General features: G+C 37.3%; 1 protein-coding gene and 1 non-coding gene across 5 annotated transcripts in view; one reads left to right on the top strand and one right to left on the bottom strand.

Annotated features, from left to right (window-relative positions):
- Positions 1 to 21,240, bottom strand: part of LOC105495028 (Fas associated factor 1) — a 504,146-nt gene that overhangs the window by 127,900 nt on the left and 355,006 nt on the right. For all 4 annotated transcript variants that reach the window (XM_071093153.1, XM_071093175.1, XM_071093142.1 and 1 more), the window contains 3 exons: positions 12,171 to 12,297; positions 11,126 to 11,189; positions 10,092 to 10,173 (listed from right to left, as the gene is read on the bottom strand). In XM_071093153.1, coding sequence (XP_070949254.1) covers positions 10,092 to 10,173; positions 11,126 to 11,189; positions 12,171 to 12,297 — 273 coding nt within the window. The remainder of the gene's footprint in view (positions 1 to 10,091; positions 10,174 to 11,125; positions 11,190 to 12,170; positions 12,298 to 21,240) is intronic.
- On the top strand, positions 9,886 to 9,992 carry LOC112429085 (U6 spliceosomal RNA). The gene has a single exon (XR_003021214.1). It is a non-coding gene; the product is annotated as a U6 spliceosomal RNA (small nuclear RNA).

Below are 21,240 nucleotides of genomic sequence, written 5' to 3'. Positions count from 1 at the left end.
GGAAGTCCTGGGGTCTAGGCATGAACATCAGATTGGCTGCTTCTTTATGAAGATGATACTTTAAAAAAAAAAAAATTTTTTTTAATAGAGATGGGGTCTCACTATGTTGCCCAAGCTGGTCTCGAACTCCAGGGCTCAAGTGATCCTCCTGACCTGGCCTCCCAAAGTGCTGGGATTACACACTGGTCTGCGAAGGTGATACTTGAGCTGAATTTTAAAAGTAGGACATCAATGCTGTAAGTAGAAACAAACAAACCACAGTAAAAGCAGAAGAGAGTGACTTCTTTGTGACTGAAGCTGAATTTTTTTTTTTTTTTGAGACGGTCTTGCTCTGTCACCCAGGCTGATGGCGTGATCTCAGATCACTGCAAACTCTGCCTCCTGGGTTCAAGCGATTCTCCTGCCTCAGCCTCCTGAGTAGCTGAGACTGCAGGCGCCTGCCACCATGCCTGGTTATTTTTTGTGTTTTTAGTAGAAATGGGGTTTCACCATGTTGGCCAGGCTGGTCTTGAACTCCTGACCTCAGGAGATCTGCCTGCCTTGGTCTCCCAAAGTGCTGAGATTACAGGAGTGAGCCACTGTGCCTGGCCAGAAGCAGAATTTTAAATATACATGAGAGTGAGAAAAAGAAGAGTAAAAAAGATAAAAAACAAAGGAAAAGTTTGGGAAAGGCCCAGCGATGTCAATGGCCCCATCTGTTCAAAGAACTCCAAGCTAGTTATCTTTAAAGAGTAAAGCACCAGACTGCAGGTTGTATTGTGAAAAGAATCACAACACTTTGCCCTGTTCAGCTCCTGAATATGATTTCAGGGACCAACAGGCATCAACCAAATTGGAGAGGTTCCAAAAAGAAACAGTTAGCTACTGAAGATGAGAAGATGCCAGGATGGTGTCTTTTTCCCCTCACTTTCTGAAGCAGATGTTGGGATAGCATTCTGAAATCTGGAGGACACAGATGTCTGAATCTTGCATAGGGAACACTGTCATATGGAAGTCAGAGGGTTAAAAAAAAAAAAAAAAAAAAGCCTTTCCCAGGTGTGATGGCTTACGCCTGTAATCTCAGCACTTTGGGAGGCCGAGGCAGGTGGATCACCTGAGGTCAGGAGTTCAAGACCAGCCTGGCCAACATGGCGAAATCCCATCTCTACTAAAAATACAAAAAAGTTAGCTGGGTGTGGTGGGGTGCGCTTGTAATCCCAGCTACTCGGGAGGCTGAGGTAGGAGAACTGCTTGAAACTGGGAGGCAGAGGTTGCAGCGAGCTAAAATTGCGCCACTGCACTCCATTCTGGGTGACGAAGCGAGACTCTATCTAAAAAAGGAAAAGCCTAAAGTAAAATCAAACTCTCAAAAAAAGCTGACAGATGTTCATTGGGTCTAGCTCTTTATCAGTTTTCATTGCTTAGACTGTAATACTCAGGTAATACAATATATTTGAGGAAGGCCACCATGTGGCTAAAGTTTTTAAGAATAAGGACATGAGAAGCTGAAATGATTGGTTCTTACAGCAAATTATAGAGAAGGAGGCATATCTGTGGGGAGGCTGGAAGAGGGACTGTGTAGGCAAGGAAGTAGGCAGGCTTTGCCAGGTAAACATTTAGATACAGTACTAAGGACTTTGGTATAGTAGCCTCTTAAAAGTGCAGGAAGGATTTTTCTAACCCTCTACTATTCTCTATGGAGAGGGATAACACTAATCCTAGTCAGCAATAGGCCTGTTAAACAAGCATGACAACAGGAGTGAGAATGTCAAGTGTACTCCTCTCCCCAACTTTTAGGCCACTGAGGAAGAGAACAAGAACCTACTTATATCTACTTCCACATTCCAAGAGGTGACAGACTAGAGCAGTAAAGACTTGAAGATAAACTAATAGTATTTTTTCATTAAAAATGTATTAATAATGCATTCTTACTAAAAACTATAAGAATTACAATGATTTATGGGTGTACATGTTCAGTAGCTTTTAAATACCATTAAATATTGTCTGGCAAACAGATTTCTAAGTAGAATATTATATGTTATAAAAACAAGTTGTGTTTAAGCATATAGAGTTGTATTAACTCTTTTTTTTTTTTTTTTTTTTTGAGATGGAGTCTTACTCTGTTGCCCAGGCTGGAGTGCGCTGGTGTGATCTTGGCTCACTGCACCCTCTGCCTCCTGGGTTCACGCCATTCTCCTGCCTCAGCCTCCCGAGTAGCTGGGACTACAGGCGCCCGGCTAATTTTCTGTATTTTTAATAGAGATGGGGTTTCACCATGTTAGCCAGTATGGTCTCGATCTCCTGACCTCGTGATCCATCCGCCTTGGTCTCCCAAAGTGCTGGGATTACAGGCGTGAGCCACTGCGTCCAGCCAAATGGCAGTGTATTTCTGAACTAGTAAGTTTTAAACTAATTTAAGAAATAATTTTAATATGGGCACTAAAGATTTTTACAATTTTAATTAGGCAGATCTGATAATTGGAGAATTAAAGGCAAATTCCAAATGGTACTAACAAATATACTATTTAGTGGAAACATCTAATTACAGAACAGCAGGTTTGGTATGGTTGTATTTATATAAACTATATAAGCTTTTTTTCTGATATACATGTTTATAGATTTTTTTAAAAATCACATTTAGAAAGTAAAAGCATTTAATAAATAGTGGTTATTTTCAGGTTTGGAATTATGTGGTGTCATTTTCTACTTAAAATGCATCTGTATTTTCATTCTCTTATAGTAAATACATTATTTGTATAATTCAAATATATTTTTCTAAAAAAAATATATTAGCATCCTAGGTCTTATTTCACACATGTGCAGGATGCTGTCCCAGCTGTCATACAAAATTACTATAAAAGACATTGTCCTGACTTTAAGGAATTTAAATGGAAAAAATAACACAGACTAGATAAGCAGACTGGGCATATTTTCCAAAGCACAAAGAAGTTTGTTTGCCTGGTTTTCTGGATATTGTGTGGTGAGCTAGAAACTTACCAACTACAGCTGTGGCCTCAAATTTGTATAGAACTTATTTTTCTTAGAAGACAATGATCAATGATGGCATTTAGATTTCTTTCAACATGAAGCAGTAGAAACAGCATGACTTTAAAATGGGCTGATTTTAAAAAATAAATATAATAAAACTTGATAACTAAGAGCACTGCTAAACGTGAACTCCTAAATTTAGTGGTAGAAATGCTCATGGGGTTCTCAAAATTCCTTCCTGAAACTGTTCCTAGAACTAGTTCATAATTGAATGAGAAAATCAGTTTTGTTATTTTACAGACATTTCTCAAATTTGTCCAAAACCGCTTAAAGGCACCATCTGTCTCATCCACAGTGCTGGGTGCATTTATGGGTAGCATCCCACTTAAGTCTCAAAACAACCTGTATAAAGTAGAGACTATCATCATCATTTTTTTTCCGTATTAGACACAGGCTCATTACTTGTTTGGGGCCACAGAGCTACTAAGTGGGAAATCAGCAATTGAGTACTGATTCCCTTAATTTATGTATAATATTTGGAAAAAGCACTGGTTTGAAGTCGGATCTCTGGAGCTGTAATGAAATTACCAATATCAAAGCCCAGACTCCCAAAGGGATGCTTGGGAAAGGAACAATCCTTCACATGGGAGATAAGCCTTGCCATTGAGATTTTTATTACTGTTGATTCTTAGTTACTATAAATGTCTAATGATTCTCTAGGGTACTTTTGGTGGTACAGAAGAATAGAATTCAGGGACGGCAGGCATGACAGGTGGGGAGGCTCCAAGGAACAAAAAGACTAATCTTCTCCCCCAACGCCCCGCCAAGATAGGGTCTTGTTCTGTTGCCCAGGCTGGAGTGCAGTAGCACGAACATCGCTCACTACAGGCTGGACCTTCTGGGCTCAAGTGAGCCTCTTGATTCAGCCTCTTGAGTAACTGGGACCACAGGCACATGCCACCGCACCTGTCTAATTGTTATTTGTTTTTCTTTTTTTCTTTTTCTTTTTGTAGAGACAGTGATCTCACCATGTTGCCCAGTCTGGTCTAGAACTCCTGGGCTCAAATGATCCTCCCACCTTGGCCCCTCAAAGTGTTGGGATTACAGGTGTGAGTCACCATGCCCAGCCTAAAAACAGATTTTAAATGGCAGCTAATACAGGGCATCACAAGCCCCTTCATGCCTTGAACCCTACTGATTTTATCAGCATCATGCCTAGCAATGCAACTCTGTCCTGCATTTTTTTGTAGTTTCCTCACTTTAATCTTCCATTGCCTTTACTTTTGTTCTTCCTTCTGTTTAGAATTCTGTTATTTGCCTAAGTTTTTCTCACCATTTAAGATTCAGGTCAGAAGTACCTCCTCTAGAAATCTTCCCCCTAGGCTGGGCGCAGTAGCTCACGCCTATAATCCCAGCACTCTGGGAGGCTGAGGCAGGTGGATCACCTGAGGTCAGGAGTTCAAGACCAGCCTGGCCAACATGGTGAAACCCCATCTCTACTAAAAACACAAAAATTAGCAGGGCGTGGTGGCACGCACCTGTAGTCCCAGCTACTCAGGAGGCTGAGGCAGGAGAATCGCTTGAACTCAGGAGGCGGAGTTTGCAGTGAGCTGAGATGGCACCACTGCACTCGAAACTGGGTGACAGAGTGAGACTACATCTAAAAAAGAGAGGGGAGGGGAGGGGAGAGGGGAGAGGAGGGGGAGGGGAGGGGATGGGAGGGGAGAGGGGAGAGAAGGGGGAGGGGAGAGAAGGGGGAGGGGAGGGGAGGGGAGAGGACAGAAGAGGAGAGAAGAGGAGAGGGGAGAAGAGGGGAGAGGAGAGTGGAAAGGAGAGGAGAGGAGAGGGGAGGAGAGGAGAGGGGAGAAGAGGGGAGAGGAGAGTGGAAAGGAGAGGAGAGGAGAGGGGAGGAGAGGAGAGGGGAGAAGAGGGGAGAGGAGAGGGGAGAGGAGAGGAGAGGAGAGGGGAGGAGAGGAGAGGAGGGGGGGAGGAGAGGAGAGGAGAGGAGAGGAGAGATCTTTCCCCTGAACTTCTAAGGTAGTTGAAGGTACCTCTTCTCTTTGCTTCTATAGTATATTATACTATACGGATCTGTTTATATTGTTTTATTTTCCTCATTAGACTGAGCAAAAGCAGGAAACCTCTATTTCCCAGATCCTTAGAGAAAATGGGATAAACATTTATAGCCCTCAAATGGGTGAGCATCCTTCATAGTTAAGGGCAAGGAAGGAAGTCATAAAACTGATCAGTACATTATCAGAAGTCAATACTTTGTCACGATATACTTAAAAGAAACATGAAAACTTATAATAACTGCTTTACCAAAGTTGGAAGCTCTGCTTGGTACAGTACTATAAATTCCTCAAGAAAAAAGGCAGAAAGAACTATAAGCACTCTCACCACCAAGTGCTCTCAAATGAAATCAGTTTGAAGCAGTTTTCATTAAGATGGATTGAATGTGGCATCGTGAGAAACACTTTATCAAATGTAGTGTTTTACTTAGTGATTAACTATATACCAGTTGATGAAGCTCCCCAAATCCTTTGTAATCCCACCACTCCAATAAACATTTAATGAGTATATAAGTTCAAAAAGCCTAGCAGAGGATTTAAACCTTCAATCTTGTTTTTATTTACTCTTGGAACTCAATTTCTCACTTCAAGTGAAGAATGCTGGTGCTTGAGGCTCATCTGTTGCCCTGGTAAAATTAATGTGCCTCCCACAGTTTAAATTAAACATGTGATATTTAAGATGAAGAAAATTTAGTAAGAGTGCCACAGTATCCGTCACATTTGTCTTAAAATGTTTGAACATCAGCAAACTGTTTTCTGAAAAATGATTCATTCAAAAGCTTTAAAAAATAATCTTGAGCAAGATCTGTTTTAACTCTCAAGTGTGAAATATGAAAAGGAGAGATGAAGTTTGATCATTAAATCCTGCAGTACAGCAGTTAGCAATGAAAACTCAAGTGTGGTGGGATAGTGTAAACCATATTTACCTGTCTTGGAATATGTGAGGTCTTATTTGGTTCCTACTACTTACTATTAGTGTGTTGTAAGCAAGTCATGTAGCTTTTCTGGGCTTTCTCATCTCTAAAATGGGAATATGAGGACTATATATCCCTATTTCACTGTTTGGTTGTGGGGTTCAAATGAGATATGTATAGGAACATGTTTTGTAAACCACAGAGCATCACAGAATTCTGAAGTAACATTACAATTACCATACTTACACAATTAAAAGATGCATACCATCTGCTTAATGACCTTAATAAATGAACCTGCTTAGATTTAATTTTGAATAATTTATCTGTCATGGAGTTAAACTTTACTTAAGTTTATAGAAATGTAATAAACTGTACATAAACTGTTGATCTGTAACTTGGAAAAGAGAAATGAGGAAAGAAAAAAGCCCTGGACAAAGGAATAAAGATAAAGACATTTTTATCAGTCCAGAGAGGTCAGTGGATTTTGGTTATGAATCTAATATGAAGCAAAATATTTAATTACATGAACCAATAATTTTTCATCTGCTAAAACACCTAGACACTAAGAAAAGCAAACAATCAATTGTTTCATTAGAAATATCCAGGAGTTAATAAACAAGAGCTTATATTCCTCAGGGGATTATCAGTCTGAATAAATCCAAATGCCAATTACAATGTACAAGACACTTAGTAAAAGTTCTGTTGTCTATGATATACTGTATTTTTAAGTGTTAAGTTGTCTATGACATACTGTATTTTTAAGTGTAAGTTATCTGCATTAAACCTAAAATGTGTGAGGTATACACAGTATATCTTACAGAAGCTCTGGAAATGAGTTTTTAAAAATATCTATCCCTATTTTGGGAGCTACGGTTTAAGTTACAAAAGGCTGTGACATTTTCTGGTTACTTCGACTGCTGGAAAGCAGAGAAAGATATATCCCAAATGCACTATTATCAAAGAATAAGTTGAAAAATACATTATTTTAAAACTATAATTAGATAGTCTTTCAAACATATTTATGTCTAATAAGTGATTGTTTAACTATAACAACATGGCCATACAATGAAAGACTCCATAACCACTAAAAATCCTGTTAAAATATTCAGCATTATTTTAAAAAGCATTCTTTTACAAAGCATTTCACCTGAATCTAACAAAGCTTTTAGACCTAATATCCATTTTTCAGGAAATCAGAAAAATAATATCACAAGGAAACAATCACACAAATCCAGAATCTGGAACAATCTACAAGTCATCTGGTCTGATTTCTTCACAAAGCAAATACCAGGGGAAAAATGGGGAGAGATGGTGCTTGCTTAAAAGGTATTTAAGATATCTAATACTCAAATATAACCTGTGATCCTTGAGTGGATTGTGGTTCCAAAAAGCAGCTAAAAAGAAATTCTGGGGATGACTGGTGAAGTTTGTACATGCACTGGATATTAGATAATATTAGGGAATTATTGTTAATTTTGTTATATGTGAAAATGGTATTGTGATTATGTAGGAGAATATCATTATTTTTGGAAAATGCATGCTGAAGTTTTTAGGGGTAAAGTATGACATCTATAATTTAGTCTGAAATGGCTAAGCAAAAATTCATGACTATACAGGATACCCTAAATGTGTCTGTGCAGTTTAAGTTTCAATAATTTCAAATGCTTATCTGCTATAAACTATTAAAAAATTATTTGAAGTTTTAATTATTTATATTTATTTTATATTTGTTTTTGTGAATTTTGAATAAATTTTTCATTTATTTTCTGTTCCAGTCAACATTTGTCATTTTTAATCAGAGAGGAACTGAAACAAAAATTTATCATAAAAATATATTCATCAAAATCCCAAATCCAAATAAGTATAAAAATATAAATAAATTTCAAATGCTGCTCTTTTGTCAATCTGTAACAGTTAATCCTTTTAAGTCCTTATGCCTTAAAACTCCATTAAGACTTTGAGATGTATATGGAAGATACAAATATAGCAAAATTTTCCTAATTATTAAATGTAGGTATAGGGGATTTGGCTATTTATTGTACTATTCTACTTTTTCTGTATTAAAATTTAAACTTTTTTATAATAAAAAATTAAAATACTATAAAAGAAGTTATAATTTAAAAAGTGATCATATAATATTAAAAGGTAAAAAAAGCTGTTATTACAGGATTATAACATGACTAAATTTTATACTAAAAATCCATATACATATACATCTAAACATACAATAATAAATATGCAAAGAGCATAATAAAGTTAACAGTTAATCTGTGTTAGAATACTTTCTCTTTGCTTTTCAGTATTTTCTTTTTTCCTTCAGAGAAAGAATATCACCTATTACCCAGGCTGGAGTGCAGTGGTATGATCTTGCCTCACTCCTACCTCCACCTCCTGGGCTCAAGCAATCCTGCCTCAGCCCCCCAAATAGCTGGGACTAGAGGCATGTGCCACCATGCCTGGCTAATTTTTGTATGATTTTTTTGTAAAGATGGGGTTTCACCAGGTTTCCCAGGCTGATCTTGAACTCCTGAGCTCAAGAGATCCACTCGCAGTGGCTTCCAAAATTGCTGGATTACAGGCATGAGCCATCACATCCAGCTCAGTATTTGCCATAAACCTATATTTATGAACACCATAAACATATTACCATAAACATGCATTTCTTTAAAAATAGCCATTTTTATAATGATTTAACAGTTGAAACATAATTGCTTAAAACAGCTTTTAAAAGAGCTATTCTGCTATTCTTAAGGTAAAGAATAGTTTCTTACTCTAAATTCATTAGACTGTCAATTATAGCTCTAATTTGATTAATCATCTTGGAATTTGATTTTTAAAATTTATTTTTAAATGAATTTTTCTTTGTATCAGAATTTAACATAATCTAGAAAATAGAAACCTCAGAGGCATCCTTGCACTCTGTTCTCAAACTTCTTGCCCTCTTTAATTCCAATAGCTTTCCCCTCTACTCCATGTACACGCTATTCCTTCCTTCTTCCCTTTCTTTATTCCTTCATTTATTAAACATTTACTGAATTTTTACTAAGTACAGGGACATAAAGGATAGTTCCTGTCAAAAGAAAATCAAAACTCCTGGGAAGACATATGTAGACTGGATAATTATAAACACTGTGTTAAGTGTAACAATAAGAGATAAGCTGAGGGTTTTTCACTGGGAAGTGCTAAAGGGGTAGGTGCTGCCAACGTGAGAGAAGGGGAGGAGCTGGAAAAGGTAAGTTTCAGAGGAAGAGGAGTCGTCATCCAGGTAAAGAGCAGGATGAAAGGCATTTCTAGCAGTGGGGAAGCATGAAGAAAGAGTAAGATTATGGGGAAATACAAATGGCACACTACTGCCAGATTTATTAAGTGTGAGGCAGGGAATAGGAAGAGCTGAAGTGACATAGATAGGCAGGAGCCAGATTACTGATGTCTTGACTGTTGTGACAACATACAAATAGTGATTAGAGTCTTCTTCCTCAAAATTTATCTTCTAAATTCTTGTTATGGGCTTCTTGTTACAGACTTCAAGATCACAAAGTTCATTTCTATGTTTGAAACCTTTTTTTTTTGGTGGGGGGGGGGGGTGGGGGCCCAAAGTGACATTTGGGGGAAAATACTGCTGTTGTTAGATATATATCACTATATAGAATAATCATTTTGGGAAAAGACTAAAGAACAAATCTATCAAGAACTAGTCATTTGCATAACTGAAAATAATACAAACACATAGCCTGGTCCCTTTTAAGCATGTCCACCTTTTTTCCCATTTTAAAAAAGCCTTATTTCAGTGCTTCACAAGACCTTCTGCAAGAGTCAGCAGTACCCCTATTACATTAATGTCCCTTGTGAAATGGGCATCTTGGTGAAAACTAGGTTAGTAGATGAACCAGAAACAAATGAAGTCTCCAATTTCAAAATGAAAACAGAAAATGGTGCTTGCTCCAGCAGCATATATACTAAAATGGGACTTATACAGAGAAGATTAACATGGCCCATGCACAATGATGACATACAAATTTGTGAAGAGTTCCAAGTTTTTGGAAAAAAACAAAAACAGAAAACATTTAAGCATTGCCTCAGCCCTAGTGGCAAACCTGTGGGATGCACTTTTTAATCAGAAAAGGTTACATCTACTTACATCTCGGGCTTTCACATAGAAGGCCTCTTGAAAAGCAGCTTCTAATGAGCCAATAAAAAATACAGGATGGCAATCACCATATCTATAGGAAAAATTGACTCTATTAATTAAAATACATTTCAAATTCACTTCAAATTTCACAAGTCTAATCAATGACTTTTAAGTAAATGCTGGGGCTAATGTCTAGTGCATACTAAACATAAAAACATTTCTTTAAGAGCTTGGAAATGAGCTTCATTCGTTTTTAGAATTCTTCTTGGCCTATACTGATATACTCAATGCTGGAATTTTAAGTACACTTAGCAAATGAATTTAATAAGTGCTATAAAACCATGCCATTTATAAGAAGAAATTCTTGGTTACTCACTTTCATCTGATTTTCCTAGTTACATTAACTTTATTTTCCCACTTCAGTTCATTTATTCCAGAATTCCAATAGAGGGAAAAAACTGTTTCTTTTAAAAGTTTCCATATTATATTTCAACAGAAAATATCACTAAAACAATATCATTTACACCAAATTGAGGATTAAACATTAATTCTCTTTATATTTGAACACCTCAGCAGACTCTCAAATGCATATAAAACATTTTATATTTGACACTTAAGGAAGAAATGTAAAACGATTCCAAAAGAAAAAAATCAAAAGAAAAAATTCACTTGGATTTAAAATGTTCAAAGTATTTTTAAATTTAATATTATGTTAAAGGACTTTCCATTTGACTGTCCTAAAATATACTAAAAATCAGTATCCTATATCCTAGTCCTTTGGGAATATAATAAAAATATTAAATTAGCATCCATTTATTGAACGTCCATAAAGATACAGAAATAAGTTGAATCCATCTCTGAAGTGGTATAAACGGTTTACTAGTTATTTATGTGTTTCACCATTAGGACTACATAAATTAACAAGTATATCCTTTGAATACTTTACGGAGAAATTTTAAACAATCTATAATTAAAATTGCCCAAGAAAAACCACAGTAGCATAAAACAGCATCAATTTTATATAGTTAAGATCCTAACCCTACCTTGAAGAAAACTCTGCTGTAAATTGTAATAAGGCATCTCCTTCATTTTCTGCGTTTTCTGGCACTAAAAAACAAACAAAAGAAAAAACAAAAACAAAAAAAACAAAACAAATAGACACAAAAAACAAACCACATAACATCTAATCCCACATATAAGAAATATATTTAATCAATAAAGAGGAAATAAAATTAAATTTTAGCTTCTGTGATATATCTGAGGGGACGGTTTAACTCAACATATATTAGAGCTCATCAAACCAGAATCAAAAAGAACCTTAAAATATTCCAAGCTCATAAATTTTGAAAAACCAACTGACACAATCCTGCTAAGCATTTAAAATATGTGCCCAGTTGTCATTTAGGATTTCAATGTTTTCTTGAAATAGACATCTTGTGACTACATTATATTAAATGAGTCTGATATTAAAGACTTCATTAATTGGGAAAATAACCAATTTTATGTAAACATCACATCTATTTCTGCCCACAGGAGTTCTCTAATTTCACAAAGTAAATAGGTCATTATTATTTTAGTGGTCATTTTGCACGTAGCATGTCTTGTTATTCTAGAGTACGCATCTTGTAAGTGGAAGTGAAACAGATGGCACATTTAGTTTACTTTTTTCCCTCCAAAGATGGGTACTGTTGAATAGAAGAGTAATATTACTACTCTTAAAACTGGTATCTCTAATAAGATGTGGGGAAACAAGTATCAGTCACAGAAAGTACACCTGTTTGTTAATTAGCCTCTAGGTTTAAAGAGAGACAGTCATAATTAATTATACATGTAAAACAAAAGTTACACTACCTTGCGTTTTTAATGAATTTTCCTAATGCACTGAGAATTTTTAAGTTTAATAAAATCAAAATTCAAAAGGCTGTGGTTTTAATGAAGAATGCTTACTCTCTATTATCTCCCCTTACTCTCTTTTATCTTATCTTTCCTGGAGGTCAGTAAGAGATGTTTAAGTTTAATGTTCTTCATAAGTTTGTGTACTAGAAGAAAGAATTCTATTGCTGGACCCAAAGAGCTAATAATACTCACTCATTGGAGATTTTCTCAAGGCAGATGACGACATGCCAAATACTTCTCCATCATCCACCCCAAATTCTGTAGCATCTTCAAAGTCATCTCCATCGCTATCACTAACCATATGAACATCGGTGCTTTGCTATTTAAGGAAAGTCCTGATTAGTTTCATATTGATTTTTGCATATCAAATTCTAAGAATAAGTTATATAGTAACAACAAGACATAAGCATTATAAAATTTTTATCAAATAAACTCATTTGCTAGAGTAAAGCTTACTATTTTTTCCTTGTAAGGCTCACATACTTTCTAAACTTTCTCTGATACCTGTAGACCGAAGGCTGGAGACTGAAGGAAAATGAAGAATGCTTACAAACTAAATAAAGACAGGGATTTTTGTCTGTTTCTTCCCCAGCATACAGTACACAATTAAGTGCAAAACAAATGAGAAAATGGGTACAACTGGAGAAGTCAGAGACAAAGTAAGCTATGAGTCTCTCAAAAAGTTCACACAAATTTGTATTTGGTAGGTAGAAGCAATGGTGGCATTTTCAAACTTTCCACTTCCTTACTGCAGTGGTTCTCAGGTTTCTCTTCGTGAAATATGGTACACTATCCTCACATTGTTATGGATAACATGAAATACACTATATATGAAAGCTCTTTGTAAACTGAAGATGAGATGTAATAACAATGTTTTACCTACGAGTTGTAATAATAATGTTTTAATTCAGTAAAAATTATTGAGAATTTACTACCTGCTGAGCACTGATGAATATGCTCTGTTTATTTTGTTTTTAGCAACATCAATTGAAAAGGTATTAAAAACATCTGCTTCAAAGAACTAGGCTGTTATTCTCTAGGTTAGAATGTGATTCTGAAATACTGAGATGTAAAACTTTTGGACTGGGCTGTAAGTACTGCTGAATATTCATGCCTTGGGTAAGAAGAGGGTCCAAGCAAGATATCTGGCTACATGCTTATCTGTCCTATGTTCAATAAATGAAGTCTATAAATACTACTTAGTAAATAAAATTTCTATCTTTTAAAATGTGGCACTATGTACTTAAGTTATAAAATGGGGAAAGTAATTGATACTTCAGTCTATGCAGAATAACCTAATATAACATACATATTTTGCCAGAAGAGCATTAATAGAAATAAAATCTAAGACTCATAATCAGCCTGGGCAACACTGCCAGACCTCATCTCTACAAAAAAAAAAAAAAAAAAAAAAAAGGAGAAAAGTCGGGCATGATGGTGTGCACCTGTGGTCCTAGTTATTTGGGCGGCTGAGGAAGGAGGATCACTTGAACCCACGAGGTCAAGGCTGCAGTGAGCCTTGTTTGCATCACTGCACTCTAGCCTGAGTGACAGAATGAGACCCTGCCTCAAAAAAAAAAAGAAAAAAAAAAGGACTCATAAAAATTTAGCTAGAGGGAATGTCCGAGGTCAGACAGTTGTTGAATCATAGATTTTAAAGCTGGAAGGATCTTAAAAGTCTGTTATCGGTGGTTTTCTAACTTATTTTCACAGGGTTACCTCCCTCCCCTAGGCCCAAACAGGATATTACAATACATAAAAGTAGGACTACTCTGGTTGATACAGGGAGAGGTCAGTGGGGAGCTTAATGCTCTTGGAGTTGGCCTTTTCCTCCTTGTATCTGTTGACATCTGGGGTATTGCCAAAGGATCTCAGACCCTATGAAACACTTTTTAAAACTGCTAATCTAGTGATTCTAAGAGTTCCGAATGAGGAAGTCAAGATATTTCTCATTTGACTTAGTGTCAAATGTCAGCATTTCCTCCTCGGCATACCCAAGCATTAATGCAGAGAGTCATAATTATATTTTCCCTCTCAACTTTAAGACAATCTTTCTATTGCTTTGAATAGACAAGATAATGAAGATACATTTGTTGGATGAATAAATAAATGGTCCTTCCCTTAAGCATTTACCTGCTATCTTTACTCTACTTCTCACAGAAACATTGGTTCTCCTCCCTTAATAGTTTGTTCATAGATCTAAGATCTCCTCCTGGTTTAAGCTAGTCAACAGCTTAAAAATCCACAATGCCGTCTCATTTTAGAGCAGTGAAGGAGCCTCCTCCACAAAACAACACATTTACTAGGACAACAGTGCTTGAGTTCCCTCTGTGTTTCAGGCAGTCAAATATCTGGAGCATGAAGTTCCCTTTAAATTTGAGGCTTAGTCTTAAACAGGTAAAGGCTCAAGATTTACAAGATATACCACATGTTCTTTTACAGTGCCTAGTCAGGTTCACAGGCAACTGAAAAGAAACAAAGGACCAGTATGACAAATCTTCTTACATCCTCTATCCGGTAAGCTATCATCTCAGTCTTTTCTTAATCTTGCCTAGTACTCACCCCTTCCTTTGAGGCATCAGGTTAAGAACAAGGGGTGGGAGACACAGGGGAGAAAAAAGGGAGTATTCTACATATACATCTTTCTATACTTACCCCTTTTACTTTACTGTCCCACATCTATCCTCTTTCTCTAAATCCCATTCAATAAATTAGCTCCTTCTATAACAACAGGACCTTACTTCATACTAAGATAGTGATTTTAATATTCTCCATGTGTCTCCATTATTCATTTTCCCTTCACAAAGTATAGAATACCCAAACCTCTTAAAATCCCAGAAAACAAAATCCTGTAACTACAACATCTTCAAAGGGAGGTATCTAAAAAGCCAATTTTGTTGAAAAAAGTATATTTCAAATATGAATTATTGAAATATTTCCAAGAATGAACTATTTAATTATGTATAAGGAACTCCCAGTCTCTTCATATTTTCTTAGCCATCTAACAGGTTATAAAGAGCTTTTTCTAAAAAATAAGATAAACAAACTTTTTTTCATTAATGTTTGCTGATGAGAATAGATAATCTCTTGGTATCTGTCATGGCTTCCCTAAAATTCTTTAAATCCAGAAAAGGTATTTATTCATAATTTTAAAAACAGCTAAAAAATTAGTGATATTTTGGGCTGTTTATTGCATTCATTTATTACCTTTAACATTTAACAAACATTTACAAATCACTGTTAAGTGCTACATCGTTTGGCCCTGTGTGAAAGATACAGTATATCCTCTCCCAAGGAGCATCATATATTATAAACAAAGTGATTAGTGCTATGACAATGTAGATTAAGAAGAGAGGACCTAAATCATAGGCGGCAGGAATCAGGAAAAACTTCCTGCAGGAGATGATAACTAAACCGTTTAAGGCAAAAATTTAGAACTCATAACTGGCATTAAAGCAAGCTTATAATTGAAATACATGTTCCGTTCAGCAACATTCACCAACTACCTATTATGTCAAGGCACTATGTTAAAAACTAGTACAGCCAGGAGTGGTGGCTCATGCCTGTAATCCCAGCACTTTCAGAGCCGAGGCAGGTAAATCACTTAAGGTCAGGAGTTCGAGACCAGCCTGGCCAACGTGGTGCCCTATCTCTACTAAAAACACAAAAATTAGCCTGGTGCGGTGGCAGACGCCTGTAATCCCAGTTACTTGGGGGGCTGAGGCAGGAGAATCGCTTGAACATGGGAGGCAGAAGTTTCAGTACGTGCCACTACATCCAGCTAATTTTTATATATTTTGTATAGACAGGGTCTCACTACTTGCCCAGGCTGAATGTGAACTTATTTTAAACTATTTTTCAGGCAATTCATGTATCTCTAATTCTTTGAGGTCAGTTACTAGAGTTTACTGTGTTCTTTTGGTGGTATCATCTTTCCCAAATTCCTTATGATCCTTGTATTCTTGCAAAGGTATGCGTGCGTTTGATGAAAAAGTTACCTCTTCCAGACTTTATGGGCTGCCATCAGTAAGGACAGACCTTCACCTGTGGGTGTGTAGAGAGGGTAGGGAAGGAGAGAGGCACTCTGGGGCATGCTGTGGCACTGGGTCTAAGGGCACAAGACACCAAGTGTGGTGTGTATGGTGACTTGAGGTCTAGGGGGGACACTGAGTCTTGTCAGCTCAGACAGTTAAGAGTCTGTGACATTGGCACCTGTGTGATCCTTGATGGCAAAAGTTGTGGGAGGTCTGCAGAGGCTGCAAGGGCTACTGGAGTCCTCTGCTGTGCCTCTGTGTCCAGCAACAAAGGGCCATGGCTAGCAACAATGAAGGCCAGAGCCAGTGAAATGCACATCCTCTGATGTAGAGGCTGGCTGCAGACATGCCTCTGGCAGCATATCCAGATGTAGGCTTATGCACTGGGGTCAGTGCTGGAGACAGAAACAGGAGATGGGGAAGACTGTAAGAGCACACGTGGGATGGTCAGGGCTGGAAGCTTGCTTATGCTAAATTGCAGGGGCCAGCTAGGGTTCGGTGACAGGAATTAGACTATCTGTTAATATGTGGGCAGCTGCAGGGCCATCTGTGATTGCAAGCACAGTGGTTGGGGCAGGAGCCAAGGGCAGGATCAGCTACTTATACACATAAAACTGTGGCAGCCAGGGCTGGCAGCATGCAGTAGCCTAGCTGCTGGGGTAAGCCTCAGGTACATGTAGTGGTGGGTTTGAAGCCTGTGATGAGTGGTCACAGAGCTGTTTTCAGGCACACATGCAGTAGCTGTGCTGTGTCCCCGGGCCAAAGAACCCATGGAGGCAGCAGCTGGGGTGGCTCTGGGACAGAGGGATTTTAGGTGCTTAGGCACCTGAAAAATATGAACTCTGCTGAGGAGGGATTCTAGACCCAAGCAGGAGCAGCTCAGGTGACTTCAGGTAGAGGGGAGGGAGAGGAGTGGTAGGTCACACACCCAGAGACTGTCAAGGCTGCTGGGCTGGGTTCCCAGGCCAGAACAACTACAGCAGTAGCAGTCTTGCAGCTCTGGGTCTTTGCCCATTTTTTAACTGGGTTGTTGTATTACTTAGTTTTAGGAGTTCTCTATATTTTATAGACTTTGATCCCATATCAGATGTATGATTTGCAAATACTTTCTCCTATTCTATGGGTTGCCTTTTTAACTCCATTGCTAGTATTTTTTGATGCATAAAACTTTTTAATTTTCACAAAGTCCAATTTCTCTATTTTTTCTTTTGTTACCTGTGCCATTAGTGTCATACCCAAGACATCATTGCCAAATCCAATGTCACAAAACTTTTGCCCTATGTTTTCTTTTAACAGTTGTATTGTTTTAGATCTTACAGTTAAGTCTTTCATATATTTTGAGTTTATTTTTGCATATGATATTAGGTAAGGGTTCAACTTCATTCTTTTGCATGTGGATATCCAGTTTTCCCAGTACCATTTGTTGAAAAAAACTACCCTTTCTCCACTGAACGGGATTAGTGCCCTTGTCAAAAACCATTTTATCATAACATGCTGGTGTGCTGAGGCTCTCTATTATATTCCATTGGTCTATATGTTAGTCTTTATACTAGCACTGCACTGTTTAGATTACTATATCTTTTTACTAAACACTGAAATCACGAAGAGTGAGTCCTCCAGCTTTGTTCTTTTTCAGGATTGTTTTCGGCTATTCAAGGTCCCTTGAAATTCCATATGAATTTTGGGATAAGTTTTTCTATTTCTGCAAAAAACCATCATTGGGATTCTGATAGGGATTTCTGTAGACTGCTTTGGGCACTATGGACATTTGAAGAATATTAAGCCTTCTAACCCATATACATGAAATGTGTTTCCATTTATTTATATCTTCTTTAGTTTTTCAGCAATGTTTGGTAGCTTTCATAGTACAAGTATTCCACTTCTTTTATTAGTTAATTCCTAAGTATTATTCTGTTTGATGCTGTTGTCATTGGACTTGTTTTTGTAATTTTCTGTTCAACTTGTTGACTGTTGGTTTATAGAAAGGCAAGTGATTTTTGTGTGTTGACTTTGTATCCTGGTATTTTGCTGAATTCATTTTTTAGTTCCAATAGTTTTTTTAAAAATGTAATCTTTGGAGTTGTCTACATATAAAATCATATCATCTGTGAACAGAGATTATTTTAATTCTTCCTTTTATTTCTTTTTATTTTTATTGCCTAATTGCCCTGGCCAGAACTTCCAGTACTATGTCAAATAGAAGTGGTGAAAGGGGTCAATCTTGGCGGGGTGCGGTGGCTCATGCCTGTAATCCCAGCACTTTGGGAGGCCGAGGCGGGTGGATCACCTGAGGTCAGGAGTTCGAGACCAGCCTGACCAATATGGACAATTTCAGTCTGTACTGAAATTACAAAAATTAGCTGGGTGTGATGGTGTACTCCTGTAGTTCCAGCTACTTGGGAGGCTGAGGCAGGAGAATCATTCGAACCCAGGAGGCGGAGGTTGCAGTGAGCTGAGATTGCACCACTGAACTCCAGCCTGGGCAACAGAGTGAGACTCCATCTCCGGAAAAAAAAAAAAAAAAAAGTCTTTTACTGCTTTCTACAGTTCAAGTTCTCAATGTGTCATATAAGACTTACTCACTTTCACCTCATCTCTTATCTTCCTTCCCCCCCCACTTTCTTCTGCACTAACAGTAACCCTACCTACACATATCTTCTCATTTGCTACGTCAAATCGTGCCTTTTTCTCTGAATGGAATGAATGGAATATGATTCCTTTGATTCTTTATTTGGCTGTGACTCATTCTTTATAATCCAATTTGGATGTCACCTCCTCTAGTCTTTTTTTCTTTTATTTTCTTTATTTAAAAATAAATCCATTTACAAATAACTACTCTGTGTCATGCCAGGCACTAGGCTAGGTGTTAGAGCTACAGAGGGGAGAAAGGCAAACAAGGTTCTTGCCTGCAAACATTCTTGAAAGTTACAACTCACCCCCATTATCTATACTTCTCTAGCATCTCATGCTTGCCTCAATTTTCTCATTAATCATATAATACAAAATTATCAATTTATATTCATCTGACTAGTACATAGTGAGCATTCAATAAATGTTTCTTTAACCATAGTTATAAACTAATGCTTTTAACATTACATTACAACTTTTTTTGTTGTTAAGTTTTTGGACTGCCTCTCCTTCTCCATTGTCAACTGAGAACTGAACAATTCCCAAGGAGGCAGGGTCAAACAAGGCCCCCACACTGTTTCACCCAAGCAACTGAGGATAAATTGTTACCTAGCTAGGTATCCAGAAATATGGGAAAATCATTAAACGGGGGCTCAGGAACAAGGGTAGGATGAGAAAAAAAAAATTAAATGATCATAAAGAAACTGTGTCTGTAGGGCCAGAGATATGATGTAAGAATCAAAATTATTCCAGCTAAAGGACATACAACTACAATCCATAAAATCTAAAACTTGAATGTAACTGCTGGTCTCAAATATTTCCTTCCTAACTCAAAGTTTAAGAAAGTCAATAGCAAAATGATTATTGTTAGCTGGGTGCGGTGACTCACACCTGTAAACCCAGCACTTTGAGAGGCCAAGGAGGGCAAATCACTTGAGGTAAGGAGCTCAAAACCAGTTTGGCCAACATGGCAAAACCCCGCCTCTACTCAAAATACAAAAATTAGCCGGGCATGGTGGCACATGTCTGTAGTCCCAGCTACTTGGGAGGCTGAGGCACGATAATTGCTTGAACCCGTGGGGAGGAAGCTGCAGTGAGCTAAGATTGTGCCACTGTACTTTAGCCTGGGCAACAGAGCAAGACTGTCTCAAAAAAAAAAAAAAAAAAAAAAAAGTCATGTAGGAGAAGAGTAGAATCGGAAGAAAGCAGCAGAATCAATGGGTAGAAGGTACAATTACACGTATTTCAAATCAATATAAGGAAGACAACAGAAAAAGCTGCTCAAAAATGAAACTGGTTATTATAGGAGGGCAGAACTCCTAATAACAAGATATTATTACTCAGTAATAATAAGATATTACCGAGGTTGTGACTGTTTTAGTTTGGCAAAGCCTCCCAATCCCACACTACCATTTTCTCAAAATAACCTAAATAGTGTGCTAGCCTTACAAACACTGCTCTTCACTATATGGAACTGGCTTCTCTCTGCTGATGGGACCACCCAAATAACACATATAATGGTGAGGGTGAGAGAAGGGAAATAAATGAAGTGAATGTTACCTGTCACCTCTCAGATAGGACACAGAATAATTAAAAATTTTGGTTGGGGCTAGTTAGCCACCTTTTAATGTTAGTGGATTTATCCATTAAAGAGTGGAAGTATGACCTACTCTAGCCATTAAAAACAGACTCAAGCACTTTAAAGAAATATCTCATTAAATTATGTCCAGCAATTTCGGCCAAGCAGTGAAACTCAATATTATCTTTCTTTCACAAGGGCTAGTGAGATAAAGTGCTTTAAAAAAAAAAAAAAAAGTTTGGTCTCTTGAAAAGTAATAAACATTTTTGCAGACCAAGTACAGTAGAGTATAATATAGCACAGTCATATTATTAGCAGGGGAAAAAGTTTCCTTCTCTGTGGTTTTCTAAAAAATGTTAAAAACCAGAGTGGCAAACTATAATTTTCACAGGATGATTATAGACTACAACCTCAATTATGTAGCTCCATTTCTCTTTCACATGTTTAAGTGATATAAATACATATTCAAAGGATTGCTGAAGAAGTCCTGTGGTCGCTTCCATAATGGGTGCCCAAAATATATAGGCAGTTTAAATAAAAATGAGCAACCACATTTTGTATAGAATGTAAATGGAAAAAATTTTTTATTGTACTAGTCTAAGCTTTTAAATACTTGAATTGTGCTCCAATTTAAAAAATTCTAGTTTAAGGCCAGGCATGGTGGCTCAAACTTGTAATCCTAGCACTTTGGAGGGCTAAGGAGGGTGGATCATTTCAGGTCAGGAGTTCAAGACCAGCCTCGCCAACATGGTGAAACTCTGTCTCTATTAAAAATACAAAAAAATGAGCCGGGTGTGGTGGCACATGTCTGTAATCCCAGCTACTCGGGAGGCTGAGGCACAAGAATCACTCGAACCCAGGAGGCAGAGGTTGTAGTGAGCCGAGATTGTGCCACTGCACTCCAGCCTGGGTGACAGAGTGAGACCCTGTCTCCAAAAAAAAAAAAAAAAAAAAAATATATATATATATATAGTTTAAATAAAGCTCATCTGTGCTATTTAGTTATGGCCTCCATTGTATA

Source organism: Macaca nemestrina, chromosome 1, assembly GCF_043159975.1.
Source record: "Macaca nemestrina isolate mMacNem1 chromosome 1, mMacNem.hap1, whole genome shotgun sequence".
Classification (NCBI taxonomy): Eukaryota; Metazoa; Chordata; class Mammalia; order Primates; family Cercopithecidae; genus Macaca; species Macaca nemestrina.
Note: the sequence above shows the minus strand (reverse complement) of the source record. Positions and strands in the feature narration are given on the sequence as shown.